Source organism: Aotus nancymaae, unplaced genomic scaffold, assembly GCF_030222135.1.
Source record: "Aotus nancymaae isolate 86718 unplaced genomic scaffold, 86718_ANA_hifiasm-v0.15.2.pri h1tg000059l, whole genome shotgun sequence".
NCBI lineage: Eukaryota > Metazoa > Chordata > Mammalia > Primates > Aotidae > Aotus > Aotus nancymaae.
This window is the reverse complement of record NW_026988473.1, coordinates 34,474,946-34,493,086: the sequence shown is the minus strand read 5'-3', so window position 1 is coordinate 34,493,086 and position 18,141 is coordinate 34,474,946. Positions and strand designations below refer to the sequence as shown.

Sequence of the window (18,141 nt, the reverse complement as noted above, 5' to 3'; positions counted from 1 at the left end):
AATATCTGTAACCTGTTTGTTTATTCTCTTACCTATTAATAAAATTTTGGATTGTTTCAAATCGTTGCCTATTTTAAACAAATTTGCTATTAACATTCATCTTCAAGTTTTTATATGGACAAATGCTATCATTTCTCTTGGGTAAATACCTAGGAGTAGACTAGTTGGATCATCTGATAGGTATGTGGTTAGCCTTTTACAACTCTGCCAAGCAAAACTTTTCCTATGTGTTTATACCATTTACATACCCACCCATGGTATATGAGAATTCCAGTTTTCTGTGTAGTCGCTGAGACTCAGTGTGGTCAATCTTTATAAATTTTAACAATTCTAATCCTCTTTCTATGTACTGTACCCAAATCACTGTGAAAAATGAGGGTTCCCAGTGGCTGGAGGGAACAGGCAGTATTCCTGACTCCTGTCCTCTTAAGTGGTGCTTTCCTTGACAGATGGTTTCCTTGCATACGTGCTCACTGAGTACTGCCTAGGTTGGTCTTCTCTACACCCTGGGAACTCTTTAAGGCAGTAATCTGAGAAGTAATAATGTGCACATTGTTTGTTTCCAGTCTCTCAGGGATCATTGTCCATTGTTGCCTGATACTTACCATCTTGTAATCTGTTGTTTCATACATTTTGTGCATTTTGGGGGTGTTTCCAGAATAGGGATAAAATCAATATCTTTTACTCCATTTTTTCCAGAAGTGGAAGTCTCAAGACAATTAATTTTGACAAGGCTGGGTGCAAAATCCAAAGCCACTCAATGTCCTCACTGCAAGCACATAACTTAGTAAAGTTAGTTTCTGATTTATTTATCTTGAATGAAGTGCATGTGAAAAGTCTGTTCTGTTTATAATTTGATTTCAAAATAAATGTTTAGTTTTAATTCTTTTAAATATTCCATAAAGATGATAGTGACTTAGAAACATGTTTATCTTGTTTGGAGGCAGCATTTTCTCATCACTTTTTGCAAGAACCAAGTGTGTTAAGAGTCCTTCTCCTGGCCTGTGTGTTTTAGACATATAACAGCCTTAGGAACGCCAAAAAATCCAGATATATGTTACTTCTGTTTTCACTTGGACATATCTAATAACACACATTGGCATTATTTTTACACCGAAGACAAGATATAATCACATATGGCAGAGTGATAACGTGAGGAAACCGTCCAGGGAAACACTACATCTAGGGTGCTTTTCTCATCATGCAGTAAATACATCTCTTCTTTTCTCAACAGAGGAAGGTACATTTAAGGACAGGGATGACTCACAAAGAATTCACTTAATAACTTATGTAAGGAAGGTGAAAAAGTTAGCTTGCAAAGGAGACTATTGCCTTATAGAAGAATACAAGAAATACAATCCACTAGGATGAAATGTCTTTTAGTTTTTCCTCTGGCTAAGACAAAATGTAGCTACTTGTTTTATACCTTAAAAATAAGACTTCCTCTTCCCTTATTGGTTGGAACTCAACATTCTCTTTTAATGTAAATTTTCATATTTAAATATGTAATACTTTTAGAATCAGATATAAGGGAGCAGATTTTTGCCAAAGAACAAGCCAACCAATCTAGGATCATCTAGAAACAAAATCATCTAGAGACATGATTTAGGGAGTTCTCAATTCAGTTTCTTATGGAATCCATCACTGCTTGTGATAAGAGGAAATTAAATTTTCTGTATTATATTGAAAAGGACATGTATGTACATGTAATTATTCCCTTTATAGTTTCAGTGATGTGTTTGTATGGAAAATAACTGCTCTTATCATATGATAAAAATTAATATTTAAGTACATTAATGTTTCATTTTGTGACTATTTTTATTTTAGTACTTAAAAGTATTGGCATGAGGAATTTTTGCAATTAAATAATTTAGTGATATTTGCACACATTTAAATGCACTGACACTACACTTTCAAACCTTATGTTGCTAGAAATTCTCATTTAAGGTGAAATAATTAAATAGAAGGTCCTACATTGTTTTTCATATAATTGAAAAATGACTCAACCCCTTGAAGTTAAATCTTATTCATAATAATTTTATTTTTAAAAATTTAACAAACATTTACTCAATACCCAGTAGGAACCTCAGACTGTATACTGATTTGAGGTTACAACAGAAGTGGGAGAGAAGCTGTTCCTTTCAAAAAAACTTCATCAAAAACTCTGCATAAGACTGTACATCAGATCATCTAGAACATTTGTTAAAAAGCAGATTCCTGGGCCCCACATCCTGAAATTTAGAATCTATTGGTCAAGGATAAGGCCTAAAACTCTCCATGATAACAAGCTCCTCCAGTGACTCTGATTTCTAGGACCGCATTTTAAAAAGATATGTGGAGAATAGGCTAATCAAGACTTCATTTTTTATCTAGCTTCTGCCCAGATTCAGCAAATAAAATGGTTATTCAGGTTTTACCCTGCCCAAGAGTTAAGGAATGAGGATGTGAAAGGGAGTGACCTCCAGCCTCAATTCTGACTCCCTGCCCTACAAATCTCCAGTAATAACCCTGCATACAGGGTTGAATCTGCCAAGGTGGCACCTTGTTCTCCTATCCTGGAGAGACTTTAGTGGGATATAAGTGGCATTTTTTAGAGCCTTGTGTTTTTCTGAACCTATCAGGCAATTTTAGACCAAGACCCAGCAGCTATTATGGAGAAAATGTAGACTTTCTGCTTCCAACCTAATAAGACATAGATCTCCTTAAACAGTACCCACATTTATTGATTTGTAGCTCTTCAAGAGAAATCAGGTGTCAAAGAATGGACAATTTGTACTTAAATCAAGCTTTGAGGATAAGTTTGCTACCTTCTTTATATATTATGCCTAGTCACATGAACAATGTTGAACAAAATGCCTGCCATGGGTCCCTCTATTCATAAAAACAAGGTGTTTTTCTAATAAAAATAATTTAATGTATTACATGTGTAATTATATATGTAGGACAAGATTCTTTCTGCTTTTAGAAAAATCATATGCTGCTTATGGAATTTTCTCAGTATTTCATCTGGTGTTTCTTCAAAATATAAATATATTTTCTCAATATTTCAATGGATTTTCTTCAATGTTCTTGTCCTATTAGACAGAGTGCCACTTCTCACTTAATTCTCCTGTCAATCACTCATAATCTAACCTTGAGCCATTCATAGTAAGCTTGGCTCTTCCTTCACTCTTTTTCCCATTTTCATTCAGCAGCTCATATGTCAGCATCCTAAATAAAGCCCTTAATACCTCAAGCTATAACCATAGACCTCTAGTTGTTCTTGTTGTCTCTATGATTTTCCATATCATAATACATCCCATGTGTAATAGCTTGATAAATCTAACACATGATTATACAATGTCGCACTCTTCCTTCGAGCAAGGTTTGAAGTCTTCTCTAATGCTCTTTCTATCTTTATCCCCCATTAGATGTATGTAATCCCACATTACAAGAATATTACACGTATTCCAACTTTATCTTATTAAGGTGTTTCTAAAATGTTAATTGTTTAAATGTATTGACTTAAAATGCCTGAAAGATTTGTAAGCAAACTTAGCAAGGAGAAAAAAGAGAGAAGCACTTTAAAGGAAAATACTGCACAAACTATGACAAGTTCATGCAACAAATTGTTATTAAGGGTGGCTTTTTATTTGCCACTTTTCTAAAAGAGCAGGGTAGAGACATTATTTCTTGGTGACCTTTAAATCCCCATGTGTAAAGTCTCTGTTCTAACACTCTAAGAGGCTGTTTCCTGTATGATGTTGGTTTACAAAGGAAAACAGACAGCTGTTCAGCTGTTCAGCAGCCTCAGGTGTCTCTGTGGGACATCTTGAGAAAAAAAATTATTGATTCCCTGCTGGGTATAATTTTATGAGCTTTGTGGGAGAATTTCTTTATGATCATTTTCTCTCCTATATGTACACTGATGATTGTTTTGAAAACCAAATTTTTATGCTATTTTTTAGAAATACTAAGCCTTAACCAACATAAAATTTCAGAGCCATATGGGACATTTTGCACCTATCCACCAGCCTTCAAAGGGAGCACATCTTTCTATGATGATATTATCAATAATGCCACATTATAGAAAAATACATTTTATGATGACTTGCTTTACATCTATTTTGCAGTGTGTTCCAGAGGTAACAATTGAAATATATACTACTGTTGTTTTAATGCTGTTATATATATATTATACTGTTCCAGATGTAACAACTGAAATTTGTATTACTGTTGTTTTAACCCTCTGGACTTCAGATTGGGCAAGGAGGACACCATTCCATTCCAACTTTCCTTATATCTGTTCTTCAGCCCATAATTGTCCTCACCCTCCTGTGAGGACCAGTTCTCTATTTTCACTGTAGTTTCTATGAATTTTTGTGCTGGCCAAACATTTTTTGCCTTCAGGGTATTAATTTAATTTCTCTCACTAACTCTCATAGATACTGAGGGCATTATGCAAATGCAAACAAGCAAAGGTAAATTGAACTAATACTTTATTAAAATCAAACAATACTTACCAGCCTTAAAATTCTATTTAATAACATTATAAAACTATGCATCTGTTCTTCACATGTACCCCCAAACCTAAAATGCAATTTAAAAAAAAACTATGCATCCTTCTTTATGAAGTTTCAGTTAATATATGATTAAAAAGCACTTGGTTTCATAAGTGTCCAGTGATTTATGAAACTTTTAAAACAAATTAAGATGGGATTGATTACATCTTATAGCCACTATTGGACCCATCCTACATTTTGAAAGACATGAGAGAATAGGGTAAGCTATTCAACTTCCCCACTCCTAGAAGTTTTGCTAACAGGAATTGTAACTAGGAATGCCTCACCTGAAAAACTAGCTTCATACAATTTTCATTGTAGTTTGACAATCCATGATGTACAAATACTTCCACAGGGTGGTAGAATCATTTATAATCGGAAATGAAGGTGGGTGATAAAGGGAATCAAGAGAGGAGAAAAGAGGGCTAGTGTTGTTTCTTCACCCCTCCCCATGAGAAAAATCACGTGAAATAGTTGCAGGACCCATGAAAGGATTTCATATATAATATTTCCATACTATAAAATAATATGATCCTATGTGGGAAAAAGTCATAGTACCTGAGTGCAAACAGTATTCACTGTATTATTTTATCAATTTATATGACTGATATTTATGTTTTCTATTCAGGTGACATATTTGTTTGATAATGGTGGGACAGTCTTCTTCGCTATTTTTATGGCAATATGGGGTAAGTACATTCTTCATTACTTTCTAGCCCTTATTTTCCGAAGCTGTTTCTGTGTTTCTATGCATGCACGCACGCACACACACACACACACACACACACACCACAAATCGATTCAACAATAAAGCCTCTAGGTTGGTACTTCCTTTGTTTGCCCTCTCCATACATTGACTGCTTCTTTGGGAATTTAACTCTTGATCTCATCCTCTAATCTCTAAAACCTAGACTTTCCTACATCAAGGAACATGTTTTTCCTACCAAAGGTAGGTGGTAATTAAAAACAAACTGAAACATACTAGTCTCCAAATTAAGGTTATATTATTGCTTGTGAAAGTGATGCTCAGCAAAAAGTTGTGTGTTTGATATTTCCATTCATCTTTTTTTAACCTTATGCTTTGTACATTTAGAGATGCAGAATCTATTCCATATATGATTGAACAATAATGTATAATATATAAGAAATCCTGTTCCCATCTAACAACTTAAAACTATACAAATTATGTACAGGTATATTCTTTGGTTAACTTTTTTTTTTAACCATGATTCTCATTGAGTTTTTAAGGCACCCAAATAATTGAAGCCTAAGGTGTATTAAGACAAGTTAAAATTCCCAGACCTTTGAAGACTTTTAAAGAAGCTATTACTTTCCTGGGTAGGGTCAGCTTTCTTGCCATGGCCCTATTGAATGTTGTCATTATCAGCTTGGCAGCTCAAGGGGCTGATCTTATGCGTGCTGATTGAGAAAATCATAATGTACTAGAATACAGGTCTCTCATATCTATTGCCTCAATTTCCCAGTAATAGAAACTCTGGGCTATGTCCTCTTTTTAGCTTTAGGTCAATTTTTAAAAAAAAAAAAAAACACCCTTTCAATTTTCCTTTAAGAAAATCCAATCCTGAATTATGGCACTAGGGCTTCAGGCAGCGCAGTAAAGAGTCAACTTCATTTTTTTTTTTTTTTGTCCAAAATAAATGTAGTTTTATAAATTTTTTGTAGAATAATTTTTATTATTAAATTATCAGGCAGGGCTATCATGGTGAAATATTTTTTAGTTTTATCTGATCTCACAAATATTTTCTAATAAGAAAATAATACTAAAATACAAATTAAGGCTACAAAATGCTTCAGGATGGCCAAAAATTGTAAGAAAGGAAACTTTTGGATGATACATCCTGTCTACATTTCTTTGCTACTGGTGTCTTGCTTTTAGGATTCTCCTTGGCAAAATCCACATGACAGTAACCTTTTGTAACTTTTTAAAAGATAAGTTTGTCAAAAGGCCAGGATGTAGATGACACTTGCTGTTTCACGCCTTTTTCCTGTTAGTTTTATACTGAAGTACGAAGTGGAGGTATGTCATCCATAGGAATGCCATCATGTGCATTTTCTTGACTTTTTGGCATGGCTGAATCATTCAAAGTTGGATTGTAGTAGCTAGAATTCCCAAAACTCACGTCATAAGGTTCCGGTGCATTGTCTAATCGCAGAACTAAAAAAGTAACAAAATAATATCATTTCATAGTGATAGTCTGAAAGATTCATGTTCAGTCATTCACTAAGTTATAGGTATTATTCTAGGTGAGGAAATAAAAGGATTTTTATAAGGGCTTTTTAGATTTTAGTTTTAAATTTTTAAATACATAGATGTTTTTCAAGCTTCATTTTTTATAAGACTAAGAACAGTTTTACTTCCAAAATTTTATTGTTGATGGACTCAAAGTAAAGGAACTAAGGAAGAGACCACTGTAGTGTATCAATACCTTGTATGAAGAAGTGTAGACAATGCCTCATTGACTTTTGAATCTTGTGATTTCAGAGCCTTGTCAACATGTTCATAATTTGTCACTTCTGGCATAAAATTTTTAAGTGAAGTCAGTAATTTTAAAATTGATGTTATTATTTTACCAAATATCTTAATATCTTGATGGCTAACCTATTTAAGGTGGAGGAGATAAAACGAAACATTTGTGGTAGAGCTTATGTTTTCTTCTAACTGATTCAAGTTACCATGTACTTGAGGTTTTCTGATTGCTAATGTGGACGTTTAGTTTTGTTTTTGAACAAATGGTTATTTCCTAATGATCTTGAATTCACTTTCAAAGAAAAACTGGATATTTCAAAGAAAAACTGGACTTGGTATCTTAAGGAACTACAAGCAGTGACTAATTATTAATTAATGGTAATTTATTCACTTAGGTATTATTGTTTGCTTATCTACTTATTCATTTAGTCATCTGTTTACAAATTGGGCTCCCAGGAACCTTAGGTCTTTGGGAGAGATATTTCAAGACTGTCTTTGAGGGGTAAAACATTTGTTGTGATTGAGTTATTCCTTTATGCCTCTATCACAGCAGTTTAGATTTCATCAATTTTTATTGAGATTTTGCATGAGATTACTTGTAAAGACAAGATTCTAAGGTTAAAATATGTTTGAAAACCACTGTTATAAATCCTATCCTTTAATTTTGAGGAATGGTACTTTTTGTTTTATATGAGTTCCTAGAAGCCCATAATCAGAATTCAGTTACATTTCTAATTAACAGATTTGATTCCGAATATAAGAAATATATCAGCCATACCTGAACTCATCAAAACTTAAATTCAGTAAGACTTCATCAATGAGACCCACCAGAAGCACTTAACTATTTGTTATGGTGACAAGAATCTTTTGTGCAAACCAGAAAACAGTTGTTGTTTTTTCCCTGAAGTATAAAACTACAGATGAAACAGGCATTAGATTAAATATCAAATTGATATTATGTTATTAAAGCACAAACTGACAAATTTATTTTTAGTATATCTATTTCTCACTCAGATATTATGGTTGGCCTTTTCCATCATATGAATGGAAAATTCCTGAATTAAGGTACGTTGTGACTTTATGTGTGCAAATGTGAAACTTTTAGATACTTTATTTTAGAGACTCATTAAGATGATTAATGGAGGGCTGCTGTATCTGTAAACTTTAAAAGAACTCCAAATTAGAATCAATCTTTGTTCAAATTACTGCTACTTCGTGATCTAACAATGGCAAGGAATAGCTTTGCAGTCACTTGCTAACAAAACTGATCATTTTTTCCTAATGTCATGGCATTCATTATCTTCCAATTTTATACACATGTTTTAGATTCTTTGATTATTATTTAAAATCAATTTTGAGGCAATGAGCAACAGTTCAAATGTTTTTAAAATTTCACTCAGAGGTCTATAATTAGATTGGTTTTGTTCTTTGTTAAACATAAGGTGGATCAGAATAAGTCTTTAGTTTGTTCATTCATATGAATTCTTTTGGAATTACCTTCTAGGCAATGCAGTAAACATTGGCATCCTCATTTAATTAAAACCACTGTGCCCAGCTGAAGTACTGAAAATAGCTTTTACCTGGTTCATTTCTGTCGTCATAAAGTCGCCGATGAGAAAATGAATCCGTTTTCCTTTTTCCACACAACAAGTAGCCAACAAGAGTAAGCAATGAGACACCCAGAATAGCACCTAAAATGGCCCCGAATACTATTCCTGTATTTCTATTTTCTACAGGACAAAAAAAATAAAATAAGGAAATATAAAATAATTCTTCAAAGAACTGAAATCTACACATGTGAACTTTCAATATACCAAGGAATGTTTAACATTTTTAGATTGGATAATGATGTGCTTTGCTCTCTCTCTCTCTGTTCATGTGTGTGTGTTTTATAAAGTACTATTTGGGATATATTAGCAAACATACTTGATAAAACCACACTTCTGATTTTTAATTACATTGAAATATTACTAAGTCTTAGCTTTATAACTAATGGTGTCTAGTTACTTATTACCATCAATAGTACTGAAATGTGGTGTGTATACTCCATTAAGATCTAATATCAGTGTTCAACTTTAATGATGAAATTAACTTTGCACTTGTTTTAATAAATAATTCAAAGGTTAAAAGCCAAGAGGAGTAAATGAATAATAGAAAATGAATTTTAAAAAATAGAAAAAAAAAGAAGTCATTACAAGGAAAAATTAGTGTATCTAATAGAGGTTATTTCCAAATACAACAAATAAACCAAGGCAAGATAACTTCAATGACTTGCACATCAAGAAAAGTTGTTTATACCTGAGCTAAAGGGAGTTCAAAATTTGACTGTATTACTCTTTTCACTCAGTATCTTATTTGAAGACTAAGTTTTCAATAAACTAAATGTTCTCTGAACTAAAATTTAGTATATTTTCTCCACTTTTTTTCTTCTCTTTTCTTGAGATACTCATTAATTAGGTAGCCAAAGGGTCTTGCAGGGTCTCCAATTCTATATAAAATCTCATTTCTAAGAAAAATTAATTTTCATTTTGAGGTACAGTAAAATAATTACTAAAAGAAAAGAAAAGCAAGTTAACTAAATTTTCTTTACATAAAAAAGCAATGGTAGGAATAAGTACTCAGTATTCTCAAGATGTATATTAGGTTTAGATAGACAAAAGAGAGGAAGTATTTTTTAAAAAATCTTTCTAATGGCATATCAAAGCATTTATAAATGTCAAGATATGTTAAAATTATAGCTAAAATAAATCTATACATACAATATATTGATCATAGTGTTATAAAAAGCCTAGATTTCAGAATCTAAAACTTTTCCTACACACTGGCAACAACATTCAAATAGGAATTTGTATATATGATTTGTTTTTTACATTATTAATGTAATCCTTAAGTAAGCCACACTAGAAATGAGTTCTTGGAGAAAAATAAACTGTTTATTAAAAAAGAATTTCAAGGGGGGGGAATACATTTGACCTAAAAAAAACAAAACAGAAAAAAGAAAACTTAGTTATCTTTTTTCATTTTATGGAAAAGCATAAAACCATTTTTATGTTTAAAATGGAAAAGCTTGACATAATCCTTAAATGAAACATAAAAATGTCCACATAATAAATTGTTTGTGATAGTGAAGATAATTTATAAATTTACTTACTTTGTTCGATTTTTTTTAACTCATAAACATATATTTTTAAAGTTCAGTTGTACAGTGTTCAGGTAGTCTTTCAAGATTCATTGAAAATTGTTATCTAGCATCTCAAAACTATACCATTGCTTCAGTCTCCATCTTTTCTTGACCTAACCTAACTTTACATTTTTTCCCGTTGTCTCCTTACACTCCATATACTAGTAATAGAGTGATGACTAGTATATGTTCATTGAAGACTTAAAACCACTTCACTATTTCTAGTGACTATAATGATCATCACTCAAATGTGAGAACATCTGTGCTATTGTATCCTCTTCTGTTTTTCTATCATAGTGTATTCCTTAGACTTAATCTGCCTGACTTACTTGGAGTTTCAATTTCACACAAAAGGAAAGTTAAATCCATTTATATTTACCTTTTTGGGGATCTGATGTATTTGGAAAGAGTTTTGAATTATTGGTGAATTTTAAGGTAGGCTGTAAAGTTGTTTTTTCTTGATAGGGGGTAAACCCAGCAAAGCTATCGCTGTTTGTGGTAAGCCATACACTTGGTTCCACTATCAAGGGGGTCACAGATGTAGAAGGTGGTTCTGAAGAGAGGATGCTAACTGTAATGGAACTGTTTTCAGGAGTTTTTGTGGTGTCACTGATCAAAGACCACGTGAACTTTTCTGAAGATAGAGCAGATGTAGCATTGGGATGTGCTGAGAAGGGCAAAGGATCTTCATCTGCTATAGATGCATTCCAAGGCAATTTAGAAACAAAGCTATGGATCAAAGGAGGACTTGTAGAAATGGTGGATGTGGGTTTTACACTGCCAGAAGAATGCTCTGCTGACAAGTTACTGGAGAAATCTGTGATTCCATGGCTTTTGTTTGATAGATTCAAAGGAGGGGAATGACTCGCCTTGAGATCTGAGGTGGTTCTATTTTCTGAGTTTAAGTTTGCTTTACTTTCCAAAGAAATAGATTTATTTTCCATGGTTTTAAAAACTTCTGCAATGCTTTGTGTTGTGCTTTTATCTTGATTTTCTTCTCCATGACTCCCCAACAGAAGTGAATAAAACAAAGTTGAAATCAACAGAATTTTGGCTAAGATGAACATTGTAGCCCTCTTTGATACTGGGTTTCTTTTTAAAGGAATCTGAAAGAAAAGAATCATCATTTGAATTACTTAATAAAATATTCTGAGTTTTTAAATGGTTCTATATATTTTAAAGTGATAAAAGTCTAGACATAATAGAGATAATAGTATCATATTTTTATTCCAAAATTGCTTACTTTTGATTATGTACGTAAACTAGTGCCACTGAATACTGCTTTCCATGTAATCTTCCTTCCTTCTTTCCTTCCTTTCTTCCTTCCTTCCTTCCTTCCTTCCTTCCTTCTAGGGAAATGCCATGCAAAAACTTTCTCAAACTATACATGTATTTCAAAGATCATTTAGCTTGGGAAAAGTTGGAAGAAGGCCATAAACACACACACACGTATATTTAAAACATGTATGTAAACTATTAAGTAAAATTTTTAAAATATTGTAAATATAGACCATGTAGAGCTGGCTGATTTCATCAATCTATTCAAGAAAATACATTCTTTATAAAGATGTCATTTGAAATATTTATTATGAAAATGATATTACTGATTATACAGGAAATGTACCATATATTAGTTTTTTAAAGTTAGTCAGTCAGGAAAGCCCTCGAATAGATTTTGTTAGTATCTAGTTTGAATTTGAATTTGAATGTATCCCTTTTTCACACTTTTCACTTCATGATGTCCTTCTTGCTACTTAATCCTTAATTGGGGAGATTCAGAAGCCCTCTGGATTTAAGGATACTCTTTAATCTTACTCTCTTATTTTATAAAAGAAGAATATGTTTGGGTATGTATGTGGAAAAATATGCTAGATAATTGTAGATTGGGTCCTGATCTCCAATCCAGGCACACCATTCTGCCTCTTAAGTGTGGAAGTGCCACAATACATAAATAGGATGATATGGGAAAAGGTTTTGAAATCAGATTTATATTAAAATTCTAGCTTTTGTCACAAATAACTCATGAAAAATAACCATTATAATAAGCAGTTGCTTTATCATCATTGTAATAACCTAACTTCAGAGTGTCGTTCTGAAGACTGAATAGGTTGACTTAGGTAACTGAAAGTAAACACTTTAATAGATGCTAACCTCCATTTAATATTCAAATATAATAATATCTCTATAGCATCTTTTTAGTTACAAAGTTTACAGTATCATCTTACTTGATCCTTACAACAATTCCTTGATATGGCAAGAATAGATTGTATTATGGCCATTTTACAGATGAAAAAACTGAAGCTCAGAGTGGTTAGTAACAGAAGCTGGTAAATGGAAGAGGCAATATCAAAGCCCAAGTCAACTGACTCCAATCTCATTCGAGGCTAAAATTTGAAGTGCTTTTAATGGAAAATTTATTTTTTAAAAAATTAGACTATTTTTTCTCAAGCAATAAAATCTGTGTGCTGATTTCATGTTCTTTGAATTGAATCTTATTTTTCACTAAAAGCCTCCATGCTGACTGAGAGAGGAAAAGGGAGGAAGTGCGACTGTTGTTTCTTACTTCCTGTGTTGTCCGCCATTTCTCAACAGCTCTCTGAAATTTTTACAAATATTTTCAACCTTGTTGATTTTTCATTAGGATCTAAAGAGCTTCTAAACAGTCCCCCTAGTTATGTGTTGGTTTTAAGCTGTAAGTCCACTTTTACATAACGATTTCTCACATATGATATAACTTAAATATATCTATACTACATATAATACTTCCGTATAATACATATAATCTTCCATGCCCTATGGTTATCACTTAAGAAAAGTCTACTTGAAAAGCAGGCAGACATATGAGAACATTCATAGTGGCATTATTTATAAGAGCCTCAAACCTAAGTGTTCGTTAGTAACACATTGGATAACAAATTGTGGTATATTCAGATAGTGAAAACTGACAAGCTAGTGCTGCATGTGACAACATGGATGATAATCACAAACAATGCACTGCTTAAAACACCAGTTGTATTATGTGATTTCGTGTATATAAAGTTCAAAAACGGGCAAAAAACTACAATGTTACAAGTCGGGAAAGGGCTTTGTTACTGGAAGTAAACAGATAGAATTGATTGGGTGGAGCATGAAAGGATCTTTTGTGCTGGTGATACTCTATTTCTCAACCTGATTGTGATTACATAGGTGTTTGTATTTGTGATCATTCTGTTTATTTGTATTTCATTCACTTTTCTGTTACAAGTAAGAAAACTGGATTTTATATGCATTTGTTACATCAGCTGCTTTACATGTTTTCTATTTAATGCTAACCAAAAATAAACAAATGATGAAGGGCCTGTTAATCCCACTTTACAGATGATGAAGTGTTTCATAAATAATATAAGTAATGTGTCCAAGGACATGCAGCTAGTAACTGAGAGATAGGGTTGGGATTCAAACCTTGACATGTCTGATTTAAAGTTAGTCAGTACTCATCTTTGTAATGTAAGTTACGAAGGAATATAGAATTTGGTACACGACTGCATTTTAGAACTTCCTATCATTCGTTTTTTTAGTACAGCCTTCCAAATTTAATTATTTTAACAAGAGCAGTTTATAATTCCATTTTTTAAAAACACTGAAAATATAGGGCTTTCTATATTCAAAGTATCCATTAAATACACTAAATATGGTTTTGCTCTAATTTAAGAAAATCATAACAACTATTAAGCTTTCTAGATGGACATTTTACCATGGAGTTTACAGATTAGCATTTACGAAGCATGAATGATTATCTCTGGCACCTGTAGTTCACCAACATTTACTTAAACTGATGCCTGACCTAGCACATTTAAAATATAGTTCCGTTTAGTTTAAAAATAGTTATATGTACTTTTTCAGAAACATCTCTCTCCTGTGTACTCTGCAAAGGTCACAGCAAACATAACGGTCCTTTTCATTATCTACTGCAAGTGATCTAATTCATGAATTGTTCTTGGCCACTCTTTTCAACATTATTATGTCATTTGATTTGTTTTCTCTATACCTAGGTGTTTTGCTATTTTTTCTTCCTGGTAAAGTGGTCACTTCTTATGGGGGTGGAGTGGGGGGAATGTCCTTAGCTGTTCTTCTAGTTTTCTTTTAATATTACGTGACAGACATGGCGTTGAGCTTTCATTCCCTACCAGTAATGAAAATCTACATATCATTAGTCAATAAAGTGAATTCTGTTGTTCCTGTTTCACCTTTCCTGTAACATTGAACCATCAAGGGGATCTCTCCTTCCTTTACCCAGCTTTTGATTGTAACTTTAAAACCTAGGGTATCAACACCCCCACACATGCCAAGCAGTCTGTTACTGCCTATAATTTATCTCTTGGGAAAAGGAGAGAAAGGGAAGAGAGGGGTAGTTCAGTATGTTGTGAATGCTATTAAATATTCACAGCTTATTCAGAAATTAATACAGCTACAGATAAGGCTTTTGTGAAGGCGGTTTGTCTTGACATTGCAGTGGGGAACAAGTTTGCCTCTGCTACCTGGCTTCTAGGAAAGCCAGGTTACACCACTTACTCAGTTCCCTTTCATATATATATATATATATATATATGTGTGTGTATATATATATATATATATATATATATATATATAGTGCTTTTCTTTTAGCCTCTTTCCATCTCTGGAGTTCAGATATCTAACTCTATGTTATATACTTGTTTTATAAAGCTGAAAGGATGATGGATTATATATGGTATGCCTGAGTGTACCCAAGTTCTTCTGTCAGCCAGGTGCACTGTGGGAGCAGACAGAAGGTGGGATGAAAGAAAAGTAGAATTGCAGAGGGAGAGAAATCAGAAGAACCAGGTAACATAATTTCACCTCCTGATCTTTGCCTCTTTTTGCACCTGGGTGGTAGCTCCTAAGAGGAATTTTAATGCTATAAAATAGAAACAGGGTTAAGATCATCAAAAACTTGAAAAACTTCTAATGGTAGAATTATTATGAAGTGAACAGAGAAAGCAAAGAGGATTTCCAGTTCTTTTGTGATATTTTAAATACAAATTCTAAACTTTCCTGTATATATTAAAATATTTTTATTGTTTCTAAAATTTAGCTGGTTTTAAAATATTCTATCATATTGTCACTGTTTTTAAACAACTCCTCTACACAGGGAGAGTGAACACGACTTTCGCGTTCTTTGTTATTGGCACTGGAAGGTGGTTTCACATTACTACTTTTGTATGAAGGGCTGCAGAAAGTGATGAGAAAAAATAAAAACAAAAAAACACCTCTGGTCAGTAAAGGAAGCAAACGTGCATTCACTGTCCATATTTTTGCTTCCTCTTAAATGCAGAAAGTCATTATTCTGTCCAGCCTCTCTGTTGAAAGTAAGTCATACTTATTTTTATAGCAAGCTTTGGAAAGAGGAAGATGTCCTGGTTTATGTCAGGTAATTAACCCATGTAAGGGCAAAGAAATGCTATTCATTCTAAACAGAATCAAAATCAGAAATCCTAAATAGAATCATCAGTTCAGGTACACAGCAGACATAGTATAAAAACATGTTTCTATAGTAAAATCACATTGGGCTTCCTTTTCTCCAAGTTGCATTTGATCATTTCTTCTTATAGATCTTAGGCTACAAATTAAGACAGATGGGTTTTGTTTGTCTGTCAAAGAAAACTCTGTCTGTCATATAGCTAACATCTCAGGAAGAACTTGAGTGTTAATCTGAGTGTTACTCTGAGTGTCTTTTTCCAATCTTGTACAATATTTTTATTTTTCTAAATGCAACAATAAATGAGGACATATGACATGCTTCTAAAAATGCCTCTTTTATGAGGGGGTTTTGGAAGGGTAACCAACTAGAAAAAGGATTGTGCCTGAGAAACTTAGTCTTCTCATTTTACTTTTATTTGTCGTAAAAAGAAACAAAAAAAGAAAAGAATGGCTTTCTTCCAAGAAAAAACAAATTTCAGAAGTCTGAGAACATCATTGTAGTTAAAAGACTTAGGCTACAGAGATACAGGAAAAATACACAGTTTGTCACACTACCTGCTACCTTGGGAGTTTTCAGTAATAAACTTCAATACTTAAACAATTAGTGACAGCATCAAGCTTAGAAAGAAAATGTGTCTCTGAAAGAAATATTCTAGATCAAAATTTTCAAGCATAGGGTTTCCAGCCTTCTATATCCTATTTCACTGTCTATAAGAACAGCCTCTACAGATTAAATAGAAAGCGAATAAATGGAAATCAGCATTCCTTTAATAAAAAAGGGTCTTATATAACCACGAAATGAAAATAATTTTCAGAAACTTTACCACATTTTCGTTTCATGGGATGTTTTTTGTAGTAACTGATGTTAATCTTTTAGATTTCCAATGTGAGTAAGACATGTACACATATCATGCTAAATAATTATATGTACTGTACAACAGTTTGCCAACTTTTTAATTAAGAAAAGCTTTGAAAAAGATATATAAAAGCTTCTAATCTATTTTATTAGAAGGTTTTTTTCCAAAACTATTACAATACTTAAAGCAAAAACCTCTAATACTTAAAGTTAAAACCTTTCAGCACAAATGCATAATTTAAATCTAAGATTCAATTTATATTCATGCTGCCACTTCACTTTAAACATTTTGAAACCTGTACTAAGATCTGACTTAAGGAAATTCTATTTCATAATCACGTATGTTTTAAATAAGGCTTTTATTAAACTCTTCTGCTGGTTCCGTAACCTAGCAAATTTGGCAGTAATTTTTAAAGCTAACTCATTTGAGTGCAAATACTCATTTGGAAAGTAATTACTTAATAAAACAACTACTTGTCTTTACAAGGATATAGCTACTTGCCAGGCTGTTCTGTGGAAAGTTGAGACCACTGTGATTCTCTTAGGTAAATAATGGAAAAAGAGAGAGGAGAGAGAGAAAGAAAGAGAGAGAGAGAGAGACCTAAGTAACCCAGCACACACTTACCTTCAGGTCTAGGAGGTATTTACAATCAGGAACTGAAATATCACAGCTGTCCTGTCTGAAATGAATCTGTCGTGCATTAGAGAAAACAGATGGGTTAAGTGTGACAATGTGGCACTGAGTAACAGAGTGCCAGGGAAACAAAATTAGGTGGGGCTGGCTGTATCTTGCTTGTGTAACAGAGCGCCCCAGGAACCTGACTGACCTGCTTCTCAGCTGTAAGCATTAAGATATCACCTCATTCAGGCCTTTAATAACAACAACAAAAGCCCAACCCTCCAATTTTCATAGGTTGATCGCTTTAACTCTGGGGCAAGGGAGAACTCTCATCAACAGTAGCAAAAAAAACGAGGCATCCATTTTTTTTCTCCTAAGTTTAAAAAGGAGAAAGATTTTGGCAAAGTCATCTGGTATACCAGGAATTTATGACATGTGCTGAGTCCCCTCCTTCTTACAGGTGAGGAAAGCAAACAAGTCATTCCCTTCACTTGTTGCTCTATGCCAGCCCCACATTCTCTTAAATTATAAACAATTTTTCTGTACTCTAGTAGATTGCCCTATTTGTATACTTAAAAGCCTAAGTAGAGAAAATGTAGCAGGGTCAGCAGTGAGTCATCTGTTCTGAGGTACACTGAAATTGGGTTTTTAGAAAGTCCTACTTAACACAAGTGAATTAGTATATATTGGGGTCCCTGAGAAAGTTGTGAGGTGTTACATTAAAAATAATCATCATGACTGAGATTCGGTTTCTTGATGACCTTCAGGAGTTTGGAGAGAAACTGGGGCCTGAGAATGGCCATGTGATCCCCGCTTTTCCTGGGAGCCTTCTCGATTAAGTAGTTTCCACCCTGTGTTCTCTCTGCTTTTACTCTCATTTTAGAGGCTGGAGAGTTTCAGAAGTGCCCAGGTAACGCTTGACTAAGTACTAGAGTTGAATAACAACTTGGCATACTTCCTGCACTTCCTTTCAGGGAT

General features: G+C 33.3%; 2 protein-coding genes across 5 annotated transcripts in view; one reads left to right on the top strand and one right to left on the bottom strand.

Moving 5' to 3' along the window:
• ANO3 (anoctamin 3) overlaps positions 1-18,141 on the top strand; it is a 429,363-nt gene that overhangs the window by 341,771 nt on the left and 69,451 nt on the right. For all 3 annotated transcript variants that reach the window (XM_021665048.2, XM_064365095.1, XM_064365094.1), the window contains one exon: positions 5,170-5,230. In XM_021665048.2, the coding sequence (XP_021520723.2) occupies positions 5,170-5,230 (61 nt within the window). The remainder of the gene's footprint in view (positions 1-5,169; positions 5,231-18,141) is intronic.
• Positions 3,804-17,900, bottom strand: MUC15 (mucin 15, cell surface associated). Of its 2 annotated transcripts, none has more exons than XM_012452228.2 (5): positions 17,882-17,900; positions 17,170-17,235; positions 10,590-11,316; positions 8,610-8,759; positions 3,804-6,717 (listed from the first exon to the last, which is right to left on the bottom strand). In XM_012452228.2, exons 1-5 carry the CDS (start codon positions 17,897-17,899, stop codon positions 6,557-6,559), a joined length of 1,122 nt encoding a protein of 373 aa, XP_012307651.2. In that variant the 5' UTR covers position 17,900; the 3' UTR covers positions 3,804-6,556. The 2 variants fall into 2 exon arrangements, with proteins under 2 accessions (XP_012307651.2, XP_012307650.2); XM_012452227.2 differs by lacking the exon at positions 17,882-17,900 and adding an exon at positions 17,372-17,404.